The sequence below is a fragment of the Chionomys nivalis genome, chromosome 4, assembly GCF_950005125.1.
Source record: "Chionomys nivalis chromosome 4, mChiNiv1.1, whole genome shotgun sequence".
Taxonomy (NCBI): Eukaryota; Metazoa; Chordata; class Mammalia; order Rodentia; family Cricetidae; genus Chionomys; species Chionomys nivalis.
In genome coordinates, this window is record NC_080089.1 from 58824878 (window position 1) to 58843412 (window position 18535).

Consider the following 18535-nt stretch of genomic DNA (forward strand, 5'->3'; position numbering starts at 1 on the left):
TCTCCCTCTTCACTGCCTCCCTTCAGAAAACACCGAGTGTTGATGTCTGCTAGGATTCAGACATTCTGGGGTTGGGGCTCAGAGTCAGCTGAGGAAGGAAGAAACAGAAACAGAACAGCAAATAAGGGGTGAGGAATATAGAGGGAGAGGGAGCCAGTTGGGGAAATGGGGATGCATTTGAACTGCTGGCGTCTACACAGTGGGAGGTATTTGAACTGGTGCTTCAGAGAAGACCCAGGCCTCCCCAGGTAGATAAGCTGGGAAGGCGTTCTGCTGTGAGGGGCTGCTGTGGTGAAGAAAGTGGGGTGCTCAGCTGAGCTGTATGGGGTAGAGTAGCAAGTTGTGAGGGCAGAAAGAGGAGCAGGGCTGGACATGGCGGCGGACTTTAATTCGAGCACTGGGGAGGCAGAAGCAGGTGGGTTTCTATAAGATACAGCTGTGTAGAATGAACAGCGGGCTGCGTTCCTGCCACCCAGCTCCCGGCCACCTGGCTAGCTTATGCCCCTAAATAACAACACACAAATTGTATTCATTTAAACACTGCTTGGCCCATTAGCTCTAGCCTCTTACTGGCTAACTCTCACATCTTGATTAACCCATTTCTATTAATGTGTGTAGCACCATGAGATGGTTGCTTACCGGGAAGATTCTAACCTGCGTCCATCTCGGAGAGGGGAGCTATGGTGTGTGTCTCACTTCCCTTCTTCCCAGCATTCTGTTCTGTCTACTCCACCCACCTATGTTCTGACCTATCAGGCCAAGCAGTTTCTTTATTAATTAACCAATGAAAGCAACAGATAGAAAGAAGATCCACTTACATCACAGTTGTCTCTTCATAGTGTGTGAGTTCCAGGCCAGCCACAGCTCCACAGTGAGACCCTGTCAGGAAGATTAGGAGTGACAGGCACAGGTTGGGGACCTCAGTGCATTCCTCAGAGACAGGCAGGGGCAGAGCTGGTTGCAGCTGACTGTGGATATAGGAGAGAGAGACAGTGTGTGAGGTGACGCTGGCGATGCTGGGGCAGGTGTGGCTAGGGAGAGGTTGCCAGGATCCAAGAAAAAAGGACATCAGGCAAGGTCCGGGCTTGCATGCTGTAGCAACAGTGGAGAAACAGATATTTTGATTAATCAGTCAGGTCAGGCTCTCAGGACTGTGTGGGGTGGAAGGAGAGTGACTTGAAGATTCTCGCTAGGGCCAGGCAGTGGTGGCGCATGCCTTTAATCCCAGCACTTGGGAGGCAGAGGCAGGTGGATCTCTGTGAGTTTGAGGCCAGCCTGGTCTACAAGAGCTAGTTCCAGGACAGGAACCAAAAACTATGGAGAAACCCTGTCTCGAAAAAAAAAAAAAAAAAAAAAAAAAAAAGATTCTTGCTAGGGGTAACTGGGTGGAGGGTGGAGCCTTTCATGGATACTGGGTGCTTAGAGAGACACCATCTTGGGATGGGGAACAGGTGGTTCTGAGTTCACTCTGATAGACTCCTCCAGAGGACAAGAGCTGAAGTTGGGGAGGCAGTAAGTTGCCCAAGTGGGAGATTTGGGAGTATCTGTCGGGAGACAGTTCGACTCATGGGGCCCCTCTGTGATGTCTATGGGAGGAAGCCAGACTTGCATCCCTGGTTCCAATTCATTTGCCTCTCTCTCCTTTTCTATATCACCCTTTCTTGACATCTCCCTTCGCTGCTGCCCAGCTCATCCTGTTGCCCTAAGGCAGACCCCAGCCCAGGAGCAGTGATAACTTCAGTGACCTTCCTGGAGGAAGATGGAGTGGACGGGAATTCTGCACAGGCCAGTGGAGCTCCAGGCTCCTTCTGGAGCCTCTCCTAGACTTACCTTAGACCCGGCTCAACTCAGGAGAGGAGCCTCCCTTTACTGTGGAAAGATGTTGTCATTTCCCTGTTCTAGCTTCTTCATGGCAGTAGTTATTGTGGTTTATACAGATTTGGGGCCAGAGAGATGCTCAGTGGTTAAGAGCATGTGTTGCTCTTGCAGAGGACCTGGGTTTGGTACCCAGCACTCACAGCAGGCAGCTCACATCCACCTATAACTCCAAATCCAGGGCATCACTGTCTCTGACTGCTAAGTGCTCTGCACTAGTGCACAGACTGTATAGGCAGACACATATACACACAAAATAAAAATGCATTTTTAAACTCTAAGAAAAAAAATTTTCAGATTTCAGTATCCTAGACCCTGATAATAGCTCCACTGTTTGAACATAGGGATGGGTTGGAGCTCAGGATTGTAGGTATGATTTATTTTTTTTTAAAGGATTTACCTATGTGTATACAGTGTTGTGCCTGCACATCAGAAGAGGGCCCCAGATCTCATTATAGATGGTTGTGAGCCACCATGTGGTTGCTGGGAATTGAATTCATGACCTCTGGAAGAACAGCCAGTGTTCTTAACACCGGAGCCAATCTCTCCAGCCTTGTAGGTATGATTTATGACCTTTGGATTATGAGAAATTGCTTTCAGGAAAAATCAATGGCAGGAGGATGGACATCAACTGCCTACACAGTCAGGTAGAGGGCTGAGCTCCTTGCTCTTAGAGTTCCCTCTGGGTCAAAGTCCAAGTAGTTATCAGGTGCTCCATGGCCTGGCAGGCTCTAATGTGAGTGCTAGAAATCCTCTCAGCCTGAAGGTCTTTATACGGTACTGTTGCTGCTATTCCTATCTATCTGTCTATCTATCTATCTATCTATCTATCTATCTATCTATCTATCTATCCATTTTTTTTCAAGACAGGATTTCTCTGAGTAGCAGCCCTGGTTGTCCTGGAACTCACTTTGTAGACCAGGCTGGCCTCAAACTCACAGAGATCCGCCTGCCTCTGCTTCCTGAGTGCCTGCTATTCCTTTTTAATATTTATTACATTTGTTGTTTTGTGTGTGTGCACACATGTATGTGTATGATGTGGGGGAGATGCGTGTGCTGCTGCATGAGTGTGGAGGTCAGAGGAAAATTTTGGGGGAATCAATGCTCTCTTTCCATCACGTGACTCCCAAGGATTAGACTCAGGTCCTCAGGCTTAGTGGCAAGCCCCTTGATCTGCTGAGCCATCTCACCAGCTCTTTTTGTTTTTTGAGACAGAGTCTTGATATGTAAGCACTGGCTGGCTTAAAAGTTGCTATGGTAGACCAGGGTAGCCTCAAGCATGCTGGAATTCCTTGCTTCTGCCTCCCAAGTGCTAGGATCACAGGTATGTGCTACAGTGCCCAGCTCCATTGCCTGCCTCCCTTCCTTCCTTCCTTCTTTCTTTTTTCTTTGATTTTTTCTTATTTATTTACATGTGTATGTGCATGTGTGTGGACATACGTGTGCCTTGGCACATATGTCAAAGTCCGAGGACAACTTTGGAGAGTCTATTCTTTCCTTCTAGTATGTGGGTTCAGGGATTGAACTCAGGTTGTTGGGCTTGCCAGTGGGTGCCTTTAATTCCTGAGCCATCTTTCTGGTCCACCTTTCTTACTAGACAGGTCCCAGGCCTTGAATTCTCTATGTAATCAACAATGACCTTGAACTTCTGCTCAAGCCCCCCCCCCCCCAATTAAAGGACACATTTTTTTGTTATCAAATTAACAAAGATGAGAAAAGAAGATTTCAGAATAGGACTTGGGTGTGGGGGGTGGACAGCTTTTCAGGTGCTGGTCACTGAGTTAGTTGGCATAGCATATGCAAAACAGTTTGAAGGTGGCTCTAAAGAGCTTGAGAAAAGTTGATTTTCAGGCCTCTAGTTTTCCTTTTTAGAATCTATCTCAGATTGGGTGTGGTGGTGCACACCTTGAATCCAGCACTTGGGATGCAGAAGCAGGTAGATTTCTGTGAGTTTGAGGCCAGCCTGGTCTACAAAATGAGTTTCAGGACAGCCAGGGCTCTTATAAAGAGAAACCTTGTCTTGAAAAATAAATAAAAAAAAAAGACTCTATCTCAGGAGTAGATGGTAACTTGGGAGAATTTCTGTGGAACAACAAAAGTCGCAGAACAGATTATATGCTCTGCAATACATTTATATAAAACATTCATTTACGCTTAATGTTAAGAAAATGGGTAAAAGACTTAAATAGAATTTTTCTTTTCTTTCCTTCTTCCTTCTCTTCTTTGAAACAGGTTCACATTATGGAGTCTAGGCTGACCTCCTGCTCCATGCTAGACAAGCACACTATCAACTGAACCACATCCTCAGCTCTTTGGGGGAATTATTGTTTTTGGTGTGTGTGTGTGTGTGACAGGGTTTCTCTGTAGCACTGCCTGTCCTGGAACTGCAGACCGGGCTGACCTCAAACTCATAGAGATCCCCTTACCTTTGCCTCTCTGAGTGCTGGGATTAAAGGTGCACCCCCCCTCCCCAGCAAATTTTAGGGAATTTTTTTTTTAATTTTTATGGTTTATTTAACTTATTTTATGTGCATTGGTGTGAAGGTGTCAGATCCCCAGGAACTGGATTTTCAGACAGTTGTGAGCTGCCTTGTGGGTGCTGGGAATTGAACCCGGGTCCTTGAGAAGAGCAATCAGTGCTCTTAACCGCTGAGCCATCTCTCCAGCCCCTTTAGGGAATTTTTTAATGGATGATTTCAGTCGTTTATAAATGCTTTATATTTACCACATTCTCTACAGCAAACATTAAAAGGTTAAGAGAAAAGTCCTCTGCGAAGTGGGAAGTGATAAAGCCACACATACCCAGAAACTAACCCGAGGAGTCGGAGGATCAAGTCACTAGAGCAGTCTGTCACTTCGCTCAGTCAGTACAATCGTGTGTCACTTAGCCACAAAGAAACATTCTGAGAAATGTGTCATTAGTAGATCTTGCTGTAGTGCAAACATGGAGTGTGCTTACAGGAACCAAGACATCGCTGGGAGGTGTACCCGAGGGAGCTATGTCACAGATGAGTTGCCCATCGTGGGCTGAAACTGCATGCAGTGTGTAACTGTGTGTGGTGATATACATGTCAAACCTTCTATGAGGTCGAGGAGATAGGTCACCAGGTCACAAGGGACTAGGCCAATGTTATGAGTGAGGTGGACAGATCTTCACAATGTGACACTGGACAGGGCCTGTCCCTTGTCAGGGTTAACTTTTTTTCTGATCTGTATGATGTTGTGGTTGCAGGGTGTCAGCCTAGATAAACTCCGAGGGTCCTGGAGGACCTTAGCCAAGTCTGTAATTCTGTCTCTTAAAGAAGACAAAGTGTTTGTCTGCATGTGCCTGTGAGGGCACATGTGGGTGTGGCAGTTGTACAAGCCCATGGGTGCACACGTGTGAAAGCTGTTCCTCTGGAGCTGACCACCTTATGTTTATTATTTATGTCTCTCATTGGCCTTTCCCAGGAGATTTGGCTGACTGCCTAGTGAGCCCACTGCCCATCTCTGCCTCCGCAGGTCTTGGATTACAGGATATGTGCTGCCATGCCTGGTATCTTTACAGGGTTCTGAGGATCGAAATGGGGTCTTTATGTTTGCAAGGAAGCACTTTGCAGACTGAGCTCTCTCCCCAGCCTGAAAAAGGACATTTTTGAAATAGTTTGGCTGTCATGGCTGAGGTACTCCCACTGTCTGAAGGTGACTTAGGCCACCACTTCCTAGTCTGGGGCAGTCCCACTCCTTCATCGCAGCCGTCCTCCCTTGTAGGCTGACTGGAATCTACCTTCCGCATCTCTAACGGCATTTGATAACGGACCCTGTCCACTGCAGCCTTTCCCAGAAACTGATAGTTTACAGTAGCTGCCAGGGCACCTTAGAAACTTCCACTTTCAACATGAACACATCTGTGTCCGTCCTCCAGGGTGGGGCTGGAGGCTCAATTCTTCCTGGACTAGCAAGCAGTTGCCTAGAAGTTAAAACAGGGTGGACAGACCCATCTTTTGTTCTGGTCCAAGCGTTAACTGAACTTTAGGTTTCCAGGCAAGGCGCTGTGGGAGTCACCTCCCAGTAGACAAAATGCAAATGAAGGTGACAGACATAGTATGGCCTATCAGATGGGCGGAAGTGAGGACGGTGTTTAGAAATGGGAAAATGAGCTCCCTCTCCGAAGGCTGGCCACTGGGTTAATGGACACAGCCTTTGGAAGTGACTCCAAATTATGACATCTTCAGCTTTACCTTGTACATCAAGCAAGGGCAGGGGACAGACCAGCTGCTCCGGATGGACAGAGTGAGGCCAATAGGAAAAGATACCCCTTAGTCTTCTTTCTAACATGGACACATTTCCCTCTAGCAACCAACAAATGCATGGGAAGACAGCGTCTCTGAAGAGCTCTGCACCCTGCACAGATAAACCAGAAAAGGTCCAGGAGCCCCCAGGTGACAGGTGAGGCCCCTTTCCGATCAGACAGAAGTCCACACTAGGAAGGGTGGGGACTGTCAGGAGGTGACCTGCTGGTGGCTGGGCATTAAGGGACTGGAAAGATCCCTTTGTCAATAGAGCACCTGTCTTCCCAAGCATGAGGACCTGAGTTCAATCCCCAGTGCTCATGTGAGAGAAAAAGGCTGATCGTGGCCATGTGATTTTATAATTCTGGTGCCAGGGAGGTAGAGACAGGAGAATCTCGGTGGACAGCCAGCCTAGCCTAATGGGAGGGCTCCAGGCAGGTGAGAGACCCTGACTCAAAAGAGGTGGATGGTGTTCTTGAGGGTTACTCTCAAGGTTGTCCTCCGGCCTACACACACACACACACACACACACACGCACGCACACACACACGCACGCACGCACGCACATGTACACATGCACACGCACACACACACACAAAGACATATAAATATGAGAGGTGGGGGAATCATAGATCCGAGTCAGGCAGAGCACCTTAGCACACCTTGTAGGCTAGGCATAGCCTGCTGAGTCCTCTTCCTCCCACCCTTCCAGCCTGACCCAGTGAATTGGGACCTTGTAGGGACCAGGCTTCTCAGGTTACCAGTCTCCTCCCTGCCCACCTGTCCTTGGGCCAACCTGGCCAGAGCACTGTTTTGTATTTCATCACGTTCTTTCCTGCTCAGTAGCCTCAGTCAGTCAGTTGAGTGTGCTGAGTGCCTCAGTGAGGAGGTGCAGGCTGCCCCAGGAGGCCGCACGGAGGGCAGATCTGTCTATATCATGGCCCTGGAGCTGTGAGTCTAATGCTTCCGGCTTGTACACCCTTAGACTGTGGTCCCTGAACCCACATTGCTTGTGCCTCTGCCCACTCCTTGGCTAGAGAAATTGGGGTGTCTTTGCTGCTCAGGGCTGAGCAGCTCCTCAGCATTGTGGGAGACGGAGGCTCAGGCCAAGCGTACCTTTGTGGGTGTTACACTCCAATCTGCTTGGGAAGGCGGCCTCGCAAGTGCCCTTTCCCAGAGATGAGCAGCGTGCTTGCAGTTCTTACCGTTTTACCGTGTTTCTTAGAGAAGGGCCTTAGTCGCCAATCTCTGCTCCAATCTTCTGGCTCAAAGCCAGGGCAGAACTGGCACTGAGGATACATGGGCCGGACTCAAGGGTTCCTTGTCCCTGGAATGGAATGTCTCCTTTGCAGCCTACACTGGTCAGAAGGCTCGAAGGGTGAAGAGATAAAGAAGTATGGCCGGGAAGGGGTAAGTGTGTGGAGGCCACCTTTGTCTGCTCTCTGACGGAGGTGTGCTGGGATGCCCGAATTCACGATTGGTCTCCTGGTCACCAGGCCTGTTAGCAGAAACCCAGGAGACCTGAGTGAGAGTCCTTGCCTTGATGGGGATGGTGTGTTCCCTCTAGTCACTGCTCCCTGTAAGAATTCAACATTACCAGGAGATAAGCTAGACTTGGAACTCAGCCCTTCACACCTTTGCTGCTTACCAAGGGGTAAACAGCCTTATCTCCCGGTGACCAGAGCAGGGCTCTGAGGTGGTCTGACCGCTAGCCTCTCAAAGCCGGGGTCTTGTGTTTGCAGACACCACTGAGCAAATACAACCAGCAGTACCACAAGCTGTTTAAAGACATCCCCTTGGAGGAGATGGTTCTCAAAGGTGAGCTCGGCTGGTGGGTACCCAGGCCCTTTCTTGGGAGCCTTTGTGCTTAGTTTACATGTGGGAACGACTTAGATGCGACTGGTCCTTTCTTCGAGACCAGCCTGGTCTACAGAGCTAGTTCCAGGACAGGCTCAAAAACCACAGAGAAACCCTGTCTCGAAAAAAACCAAAAAAAAAAAAAAAGCCTGAGGAGAGAGACAGTGTAGTTTGGGATGCGGGGTTGAGTTCTGCCGGTTTGTGGGAGGAAAGCTCTTTCCGTTCTGCTCACTGCAGACAGAGTGTTGTCCCCTTCCCAGACCCCTCACTGAGCACATAGGGACATTTGTACAAGCTAGATCCTCTTCTCGGGGCAGGGTAAAGCCTGTTCCTGAGGTAACAGGAATCTGGGGCTAGAGACCTAGTCAGGAAGTTGCTCAGACCTTGTGGGCAATGGAGAAAGAGGAAACATCTAGCAGTCTAGTGGGATGGAGTGGGACACTCAGGATTCTCAGAAGGACCCTTTGCGTGCTTGTGGGATAGACTGGGGATGGGGACAGCAGAGTCTGAGGACAGGTGAAGGTAAGAGGATCCAGATCTGGGGCTTCTCTGGGTTATGCTTCCTCATGACCATCTTTTGTCCTGTGACTTCCCAGTGTGTTCCTGTGCCCTCCAGAGAGACCTCCTTCTCCATGGCCGGCTCTATATCTCTCCTAACTGGCTCTGCTTCCATGCCAGCCTGTTTGGCAAGGATGTCAAGGTAGTCATGAGTGGTGAGGGTTGCTATGAACCAGTAAGGCCCCTGCCCGGGACCAGGGGAGGGACGGTCTCCTGCTGTAGGCATGCCTCTAGCCATGCCTGTTGTCCATGTCCTCAGCACATGGTGAAGCCTCTCACTGTCTGGATGAGCAGTATCAAGACATCCCATCCCATGTTCAGGGAAGTAGTACTCTTCCTCCTAAACACAGATGATCCTACATCTGCTGGCCTGAACAATGGACAGCTAAATTATACTGGCTTCAGGTATCTCAGAAATAATTTCAGGGTCAGAGTGCGGTGTCATTTTCAGGGAGAGTCACTGGTGTGACTAAGGGCCAGCTCAGGGGACTCAGTAAGTAGTCAAACAATTGTCTTTGGAGTCTTGGATAACAGGGATCATGCGCAGAGGAGAATCTGAAGCAGCGTGTGTTATCCAGGCTGGGGCACAGAGGTAGGGATAGTTGGAAGGGGACGCTGAATGAGACTGTGAAAGGCCGAGATGCCCCCTGCTACCACACACAAGCAAGGCTTCACCAGGGTGTGCATTCTTGGCTGAGTGCCAGCTGTGTCTATCCTTTGCTCCAGTGCAGAACGCCCAGGGCCTGTCTTCTTGGGGAGTAAGTCCTGAGAGAAGCATGCCTCTCTCTTTCTCTCTCTCTCAGGTAGTCATTCCTGTGGTATCTGTGCAATTGATCAAAAAACACAAGATGGCGCGACTCCTTCCCAATGGACTGGCCATCACCACCAACACCAGCCAGAAGGTCTGTGGGTCTCTGGGCCAACAACTTCTCCTGTCCTTCTCCCCATAGCTCTAGACACTCATGGCCCGATGCCGGCCTGCTTACTCCCAGACTTGGACTTCTTATCCTGTAGCTGTTCCAGCTGGTCTTGTTGGTTCTCATGGCCCCGTATACCTCTGGGCTTGGCCCTGATCCATGGACATGGTCTGCTGGTGCGGCAAGAAGCCCCATCTCACTCTAGTCCTTTCTGTTTTCCTTTCATATCCCAGTACATCTTTGTGTCTCTGCTCTCCCGGGACAGTGTATATGACGTGCTGAGGAGGGTCTGCACCCACCTGCAGGTATGGAACCCAGAGGCAAAGGTTGATCTAGGAGTCTGCACCCAGGTCATGGGAGAAGGCAATTAGGGGAGATTAACCTGTCTCTCTAGCACCAGGAATGGGAGCAGAGAGAGGGGATTTACTGTCGAAGCTCAATACACCAGAGGCTGTACTTGAACTCTGCATCACTGGGTATATCTTTTGGTTTGTTTTTGTTTTTTGAGACAGGGTTTCTCTGTGTTCAGCAAATTTTAATGAAGGGATAGCTTACAACACCAGGGATCCAGCGATGGGCAGAAAATACAAAAAAGAGACCTGCGGGGCTCACGCCTGCCAGATTTATACGTAAACATTAGCCCGAGGCAAACACGCCCCCCAATGGGCTGGGCTTTCCCTACACCTCTGCGTACCTCTGACTGTCCTGGAACTAGCTCTGTAGACCAGGCTGGCCTTGCACTCACAGAGACTCATCTGCCTCTACCTCCCTGAGTGCTGGGATTAAAGGCATGCACCACCACCATCTGGCATTGGCATATCTTTTGGCCAGTCTTGGTGTGTCCCCACCTATGCTTCCTAAGTGTAGAGATATGGCTGCTTCTCAGTGTACCCTCAGGCCAAGGTGAAGAAAGGGAAGTAGGGTGGGGACAGGGTCATGGAAAATGAGTTTCTTGGGATTTGCTCCCCTACAGTAGTACAAAACACCCCCAGTTCTCCACTGTGCAGAAGCTCTGACTTTGGGCTCCACCCGACACAGGCAGTGTGTTTGTGGGGCCTCCCCGTGTTTGATCTTGCCTGTTTCTCCCCTTTCCTCCCTAGCCTTCCAGCAAGAAGAGTCTGAGTGTGAGGAAGTGCCCTGAGGAAGCTGAGTGCGAGTCTCCGGTGAGAGCTGAGGCTGGGAGCCGGGGCCTGCGAGGGAGTGGGGCTCCAAAACCTTAGGGCCACCATGTAGAATTAGGGTACGGGTTCTGGAGCCGGTGGCCACACTGGTAAGTGGCTCCTAGACTGCATGCCATGCGGAGCTCACAGGGCCTCAGCAGATTTGCCGACTCTGACAGAAGTATGTCCCCCAAACACTGGCTGGGCTGAGTCCCAAACCAAATGGATGCCAAGCCAGTCATCCATCCTCTTTCTTTTCTCAGAGGAAGGAGGACTTTCAAAGCCACAGACATGTCCTTAGACAAGAACTCCAAAAGCCAGGGGCTGGGGAGGTGGTTCTGTGGTTATGAACACTCTGTGGTTAAGAGTGGTTGCTGCTCTTGCAGAGGACATAGCAGGCAAAGTACACACACACACAAATACAAGCAGGCAAATGACACACACATATACAAGCAAGCAAAACACACAATACAACAGGCAAAACACAGACAGACAAATACAAGCAGGCAAAACACACACACACATACAAGCAAAATGAATACAATTAAAAAAAAAAAAAAGAACCCCAAAGCTGTCCCTGACAACCCAGACTTCTGCTTTCCTCCGGGAGCTGAGGCCCTGCGTAGGTTCAGTTGAGTTTTGAGGGCAGAGAAGTGTCGGTGACCTCAAAGTATTTAGATTTCCTCAGTAACTATAAAGCATTTAGTCTGGCATGCAGTATACAGAGTATCATGCCAGGGGGAGAAGTCATTGTTTCCTTTTGTATTGATTGGAACCATATTCACCTCTGCCAAGGTCAGTGGCTTGTTCAGAGTTAGGATCTAGATTAAATAAGCCATAATTTGTACCATCTGAGGCAGTCTTGAACTCAGATCTGAGCACGTACTCGGGTTGTCTGACCGAAGATGACCACTGTACTTCTTCACTGTGGTCTTCAGACATATTGTTTGAAGGAAGGGGTTCTGATAAGTTGCCCATGCTCATACAAGCAAACTCAAAAACTCAGTGATCAAAAACAACAACCAAGCCGGGCGGTGGTGGCGCACGCCTTTAATCCCAGCACTCGGGAGGCAGAGGCAGGCGGATCTCTGTGAGTTCGAGGCCAGCCTGGTCTACAAGAGCTAGTTCCAGGACAGGCTCCAAAGCCACAGAGAAACCCTGTCTCGAAAAAACCAAAAAAAAAAAAAAAAAAAAAAAAAAAAAAAAAAAAAAACAACAACCATAAAGCAATAGGTGCGAAAGGAGGCGGGGACAAGACGCCAAGACAAAAAGGACCAGCTGGGGCAAGAGTAAAAATGTTGAGAGAAGGTAACAAATGGTTATGGTGCATTGTATACGTATGAAATTATTTAAAATAACATAAAATTCAACCAAATGTCTTTTAGTAGTAATATTGAATGGTATAATTACAGTTAATAATACTTAAAAGATGTTTTCTGACCAAAGGATGATATAGCCAGGGAGTTTCCAGAAGAGACATGCTGTTGCTATAGTCCTCTCCTGAGGAGGCATCTGGAGAAAGTCTTGATAACCCTGGAGTGGGCTCCTTAGGACCAAGGATGCTCATGGGCCGTCTTCTCCACAGGAAGTCCTTATCCCTGAGATGAAGTGGAGAAAAGTGTGCCCAGCCTCCACTACCCTGTCACTCCCAGACAACATCTCTTGTGTCTCTCGGATACCTACAGACTCCACAGATAGCTGCTTCCCGTCCAGAAAGCCTCCAGGGTCTGGTGAGTTCAGGATCTTGTCTGTGGCAACTGCTTGCAGAGTCTTCACCCTTTTCCTCACTTCTATGCAAAGAGCCCGCATGGCCAGCCAGGCTTCTGAGAGCTGTTTCTTTCTTTCTCCAAATCCATATGTAAAATCCAAGAGCCCAAGCAGCTTCAGCACATGAAGGGAGGGGGAGCTGCCCCACTCTGGTTGGGACCCCGAGTGCCCCAGGAAGATGCCTAGCTGCTCTCCCATTGCAGAGGCCATCTGTGAGGAAGATGCATTGGAGGAAGAGTCCACCATGGACCAGGAATTGAGGCTGTGGGATTCTCGGCTTCTCAAGGTCATCTTTGTGATGTAGGTGTCTATACCAAGTGAGGTCTGTAACCCAGAGTGGTGGTCGTCATGGTGATTATGGTTTACGGGGGTTTTAGAGGGCTGACTGTTACCTAGACCCAAGGGGACGGTCCAGAGCAACTCCGAGCTCTGAAGGTCTCGTGACCCATCCTCCCAGCTCTATGTCTGAGTCCCCATATTCAGACCTCAGGCAGTGCTATGGCAAGGGGCAGGGTAAACTGTTGAGAAAAGGAAGAGTTGCTGCCCGGGCTTGGGGAGCTATCAGATAACAGAGAAATACTAGTCTCTCCTTATTCTTTTTTTTTTAATAACGTGTATATATACATGCATGTTCAAATGTATGTGATTGCATGTATATACCCGTGCCCATGAAGGCCAAAGGTTAACATTAACATTGTAAGTGTCTTTCCTGATTGCTTTCCAACTTCTATATGGAGGCAGGGTCTCTCATTTGAACTAGCCTGGGGAGAGAGGCTCTAGTCATTGCCCAGGGTCAGAGGTGGCTGAAGGGAGGAGCCACATCCGCAGAAGAGGGCATCCCCTGTTTATGAAATTCATGTGGTCAAAGTCTAGGAACTCCCAGAGTTGTGGAGGGCCTGGGTCCGGTCCACTTCCAGATATTAGCCAGGCCTTACCTTCTGCTGTGTTGGTGGTGCATGCAGTCCAGTAGACAGTTGGCAAAGGGCCTCTGCTTTGGAGAATAGAAGACAGTAACAGGAGTTGCGGGGAGGGGCGAGGCAGATGAGGGGAAAGACCCACATTGATTTACTTTGCTGGCCAAAACCCCAGAGGTTTCGAGTTGAGACTGGTGGCTGTTAAGCCCTAGTAAATTGGCAAGGGGCCACATGCTATGTGATACGGGTTTCAGAAAAGGGACTGAGATGAGAGGGGCTGGGATGTGGGATCCTGAAACATCCAGCTGGTTTGGGCACCAAATGTTAGATGGGGTTTGTGGAGGCAACATGGAAGTACGGGGTAAAAAGATGGGCACCTCCAGAAACAGAATTGTTCTTTAAGCAGGACAGCTGAAGGGCTGCATCTTCTCTGGGGAAGTGAGACTGCGTCTGTGTGGCATGGGGGTCTTGGGGCTTAATAGGGTAGAAAAGGGGGAGCTTTGGGATGGGAGAGTCCATCAGCAGGTCAGTGCCCCTGAAGTCTAGAAGTGGGAGATACCAGTGAGGTTAGCCTGTGGAGCTCAGATACTCCCACAGGTGTTCTCAGACAAGTCAATGTTCCTGTCTGGAGCATCTCAACCCACCCAAGGCTTTTAGATTGTTAACCCTTCACCATCCATGTCCTCTGTCTCTGCTGTCTAGGTTGATTTTCAGCCTCAGCCTCTGTAGGGGAATGGGACGTCTTAGAGACTGACATCACCTTAATGGCTCCTGGAGGAGCCGTAGGAAAAACCAAGGTGGCTAGTAAGAAAGAAAGAAAGAAAGAAAGAAAGAAAGAAAGAAAGAAAGAAAGAAAGAAAGAAAAGAAAGAAAGAAAGAAAGAAAGAAAGAAAGAAAGGAAGATAGTCGTTTTGACTGGTTTCCTCCATGGCTCAGCTGAAGGGCCTAGATAGAATTCTTGCTAACTGTAAGGACGTTTCTGCGATGACAAGTCTCAGGCCATCCCTGTGGCCTTTAAGAAGAATGATGCCAGGCCTACTTAATGCACAGGAGCAAAGGGCTCTTTAAACCCTCCAGTTTGGAGAACAGGGGAGTGCTCCTGCTGTTTCTGATGAGCCTCCACTAATGCCCTTTCTTTAGGAGAAAGGCTCAACTCCTAGGTGGCACTTGATGCACACGCCTATAATCCCACGCTGTAACTTGGAGGCTAAGGTAGGAGGATCATGGAGTTGAGTTCAGTCTGGACTGCTTAGTAAGTTCCAGGCCTGCTTGGGCTATGTATTCAGACTGCCTTAAAACAAAACTAAGCTAAACTAAAAAAGAAAAGCATATGGAGGTATAGCTCAGTTGTAGGGTGCTGCCCTAGTAGGCACAAAGCCCTGGGTTTGATCCCCAACACCGTATAGATGAGGCACGACGGTATGTGCCTATAATCTTAGCAATTGGGAGTAGAAACAGAAGGCTCAAGACTTCAAGGCCATCATTGACTACATATCACTTTTGAGGCCAGCCTGGGCTACATGTAATGTAACCCTGTCTCAACAAAGCAAACCAGGGGCTGGAGAGCTGGCTCAGCAGTTAAGCCTGCTTGCCTTCCTTACGTAGTTCTGTTTCCTAATGCCCGTGTCAGACGCTTGCAACCACTCATAACTCCAGTTCTAGATGAACTGATGCACACTTCTGGACTCTGTGGATACACACACACACACACACACACACACACACAGAGAGAGAGAGAGAGAGAGAGAGAGAGAGAGAGAGAGAGAGAGAGAGAATGAAGAACCAGAGTCACCCCCTCACTGCTCCTGTTTCTCCAGGATCTGCTTCTTAGTGATGTCCTCATCCTATCTGGCATTCCGCATCTCCCGGCTGGAACAGCAGTTATGTTCCTTGAACTGGGGCGGGCCACTCCCAGGGCACAGGTGAGGCCCTTTCTCTTCCTAATGCCTTTGGGATTGAGGGTAGAAGGTCAGGGCCAGGCTGCTACAGCCCTGATTGAACATGGCTCTGTTTTGAACTGACTTGATAGCCCTAAGCAGGGTTGGGTATGTGTGCAGGGTACCAGATCTCACTCTGGCCCACGCTTGAGGGGAGCAGGGTCTCTGGACCTTCCCTCTAATCTGAGCATCTTTCTTGTGTGCAGGTAACAGTCGCTCGGTCTTCATCCCCACACCTTGTCCAAGGATGCTCTGGGTGCTGTCTCTACCAACGATTCCTGGGGTTTATACTGCAGCTGTGCTGAGAATGAGTATGAAGGACAATATTCTAGATCTTTCCTCCAGCCCCTCCCCCCAACACTTCTTCTCCCAGTGAGTGATCTGAAGTACCTGTTTACAGATTAACTGGCTTCTACAGTTTTTGGACTCAAACAAAATGTTAGATCTTTTGTTTTTTAATCAGTTGAGGAGTTCTGTACACTAAGCCTCAGCAACCACTTAAATGATAGAAAACATATTAACTTGTTTTTTGAGAGCAGTGGCTTTGGCATACTGACAGAGCCCTGGGGGCCTCCTCCAGGGACAAAGGGCATGCTTTGATACCTGGATTGCTGCTTGCTGTCACATGACACACTCCAGTGAGTGTAGGGGAATGTGGAGGTTCGGGGAGTGACAGAGGCACAGCCTGTCTCTGTGAGCTCTGCTGCTTCCCCACACCCTGTGATCTCACATGGGCCTCTCAGAATCTTTGCTCTGGAGCCCTCAGGACTTCTCTGCGTGGAGCCAGGCACTTTCTCACCTGTGAGAAAGTTGGACTGTAGAGAATAGAGCTCACAGCAGGGGGTTAGCAAGCGACCAAACTTAGTGCTCTTAGCTGAGCTGGGCTCTGGGCTGGCTATGAACTTGGAAAGAGGCTTTCTGCAGGAGAGGATTGGGGTGGGGCTGAGATTGGAGGTCCCAGAATCCCCATTCTGCAACAGCCCTCACTTTGGTATGACAGGTGGAACAGAGACTTTGGTATTTGGTACTAGATCTATTCCCAGTGGTCACAGACATTTCTAAGGTCCTGGATATAAGCAACGACAGTGAGGAATTTGAGGTCCAGCTGCTGGCCTACTTCCTGCATGGCCAACTGCACTTCCAGGGCAGCTTGGCTGGATGGTGGAATCTGACAGTGTTGGGCCACATCTTGGCAGAGCTCACTTATGTTACCTGTAGTTCATAGGCTAGCCAGCCTGTAGGATCCGGTAATCATAAAAAAGATAGAGGTGTCCGGGTGGGACAGGTTCAGTGAGAGACCAGGTAAAATGATCTCTCCGACCCCTTGGGAAGAAGAGGGGAGGTAATGAGATGGGTGCCTCCTGATGGTTTTTGCCACAAAGAGTCTTCCCCTGTCTACTTTTCTCTTAAAAGAACTCTGGTTCATCTCCTCAGGACTCTCATCTGCTAAGACAGTGCCTTAGACGGTTCTACAAGGGCCTTAGGGAGGGAGCCGGAGGTATCATGGGAAGGCACAGGTGGTGGGTGGGGTGGCACTAGAAATAGCCACTGTTTTCCCCTCTGATGCCGGGAGGTTAGCTGGGGGAGGAAACCCAGGTGGAAATCACTGCAGAGCTGTGATTGTCTCATTGAGGACAAATCCAGACAGGACTGGAGAAAGGACAGTAGGTGACAGACTAGACGTCTCTGCATCATCCCCCTGTTGTAAGTTCTGGGACTGAATGTAGAGCCCAGCCTTGTATGTTGTTTGTACCAAATCTTTACATCTCAGGTGAAACCCAGTGTCCGCTTGGTTCCCCTCCCAGGGCCACCCCGTCAAATGCCCATCCTTTAATGCCCATCCTCTCTGTCTTACCACTCCCCATCATAATTTCCCATCGAATTTTCATGGAAACAATCCTCATTGCCCCAGGACTTTCCCTCCGTGGTCCCTGCCAGAAGATGGGAGAACAAATCCATTCTCTAAGCCTTGCTAGGTTGAGCCAGGGTTCATGAGAGGTGTGCCAAGTCACAGGTGGCCGTGCCAACATGCCGTGGAAAGCCTGGTCTCCCGCCAGACCAAGGCTCAGAAAGGGCAGGAGACAAGCTGTAGGGTAGCTGGCTTTGGAGGTAAACTTGGGGCCGGGGCCTTGAGTGATCCAGGTGTGTCCATCCCTCTGGAGGGTCGTTCTCTCCTTCACCCCTCTATCCCCATACCCAGCTCCTCTGGAGGGTCTCTGTCTGCCGTGACCGTTCCCCACTGCACTGGCTAATGCTCTTCTGATTCCCAGAGGGTTTGGTTCAACAAGAATGGGTTGTTCCACCATGGCATTACCCTCTAAACTTTAAAAAAATGGGACTGAAAATAATGTTTTTTTTTAAAATAAAATCTTGATTTTTCTAGTGTTCTGTGGTATGGAAGTTCACTTTTATCATGGGTGTGTGTGTGTTTAAGCCAGAAAACAACTTTGGGTATTGTTCCTCAGGCACCAACTACCTTGAGACAGGTCTCTCAATGCCTGCAATTGGATGAGAATAGACTAGACTGGCCTAGACAGCCTTAGTGGTGCTCCCGATTCCACGCCCCAGCGCTACTTATACGCACGCTCCACCATACTTGACTTGTTTTTTTGAATTTTCTTTTTTTTTTTTGGTTTTTGAGACAGGGTTTCTCTGTGGTTTTGGAGCCTGTCCTGGAACCAGCTCTTGTAGACCAGGCTGGTCTCGAACTCACAGAGATCCGCCTGCCTCTGCCTCCCGAGTGCTGGGATTAAAGGCGTGCGCCACCACCGCCCGGCTGTTTTTTTGAATTTTCGAGACAGGGTTTCTCTGTAGCTTGGGAGCCTATCCTGGAACTAGCTCTTGTAGACCAGGCTGGCCTTGAACTCACAGAGATCTGCCTTAAAGGTGTGCACCACCACCGCCCGCCAAAACCTGGCTTTTTTATATGGTAGGCTTGACCTCAGGCCATCATGCTTGTGTGGCAAGCACTTCACCGAGCCATCTCTCCAGTCTCCATTTTTATCATCACTTTTTTTTTTTAAGATTTTAGTTATTTTTATGTGTATGAGTGTTTACCTGAATATATTTCTACAAACCACGTGAGTTCAGTGTCCACAGGTAGAAGAAGGCATATTGGATCCCCTGGAAGAGTCAGCAACAGTTATAGCTGCGATGTGGATTCTGGGAACTGAACCTGGGTCCTTTGCAGCCAGAGAGCCATCTCTCCCGGTGTATGGAAGTTCAAGCCAGAAAACTCCTGTGGTCTCTTCTATAAGTGACAGTCTAGGACATCTAAAT

General features: G+C 49.2%; 1 protein-coding gene across 3 annotated transcripts in view; it reads left to right on the forward strand.

Moving 5' to 3' along the window:
- Gramd2a (GRAM domain containing 2A) overlaps nt 1–17640 on the forward strand; it is a 39072-nt gene extending 21432 nt beyond the window's left edge. For 2 of the 3 annotated variants that reach the window (XM_057767498.1, XM_057767501.1), the window contains 11 exons: nt 6211–6303; nt 7499–7556; nt 7889–7964; nt 8600–8703; nt 9365–9463; nt 9712–9783; nt 10579–10641; nt 12224–12368; nt 12609–12705; nt 15137–15241; nt 15463–17640. In XM_057767498.1, coding sequence (XP_057623481.1) covers nt 6211–6303; nt 7499–7556; nt 7889–7964; nt 8600–8703; nt 9365–9463; nt 9712–9783; nt 10579–10641; nt 12224–12368; nt 12609–12705; nt 15137–15241; nt 15463–15466 — 916 coding nt within the window. In that variant the 3' untranslated portion in view covers nt 15467–17640. Of the gene's footprint in view, nt 1–6210; nt 6304–7498; nt 7557–7888; nt 7965–8599; nt 8704–9364; nt 9464–9711; nt 9784–10578; nt 10642–12223; nt 12369–12608; nt 12706–15136; nt 15246–15462 lie in introns of those variants that run through there. The other variant, XM_057767499.1, reaches the window with a different exon arrangement.
- Nucleotides 17641–18535: the final 895 nt, after the last annotated feature.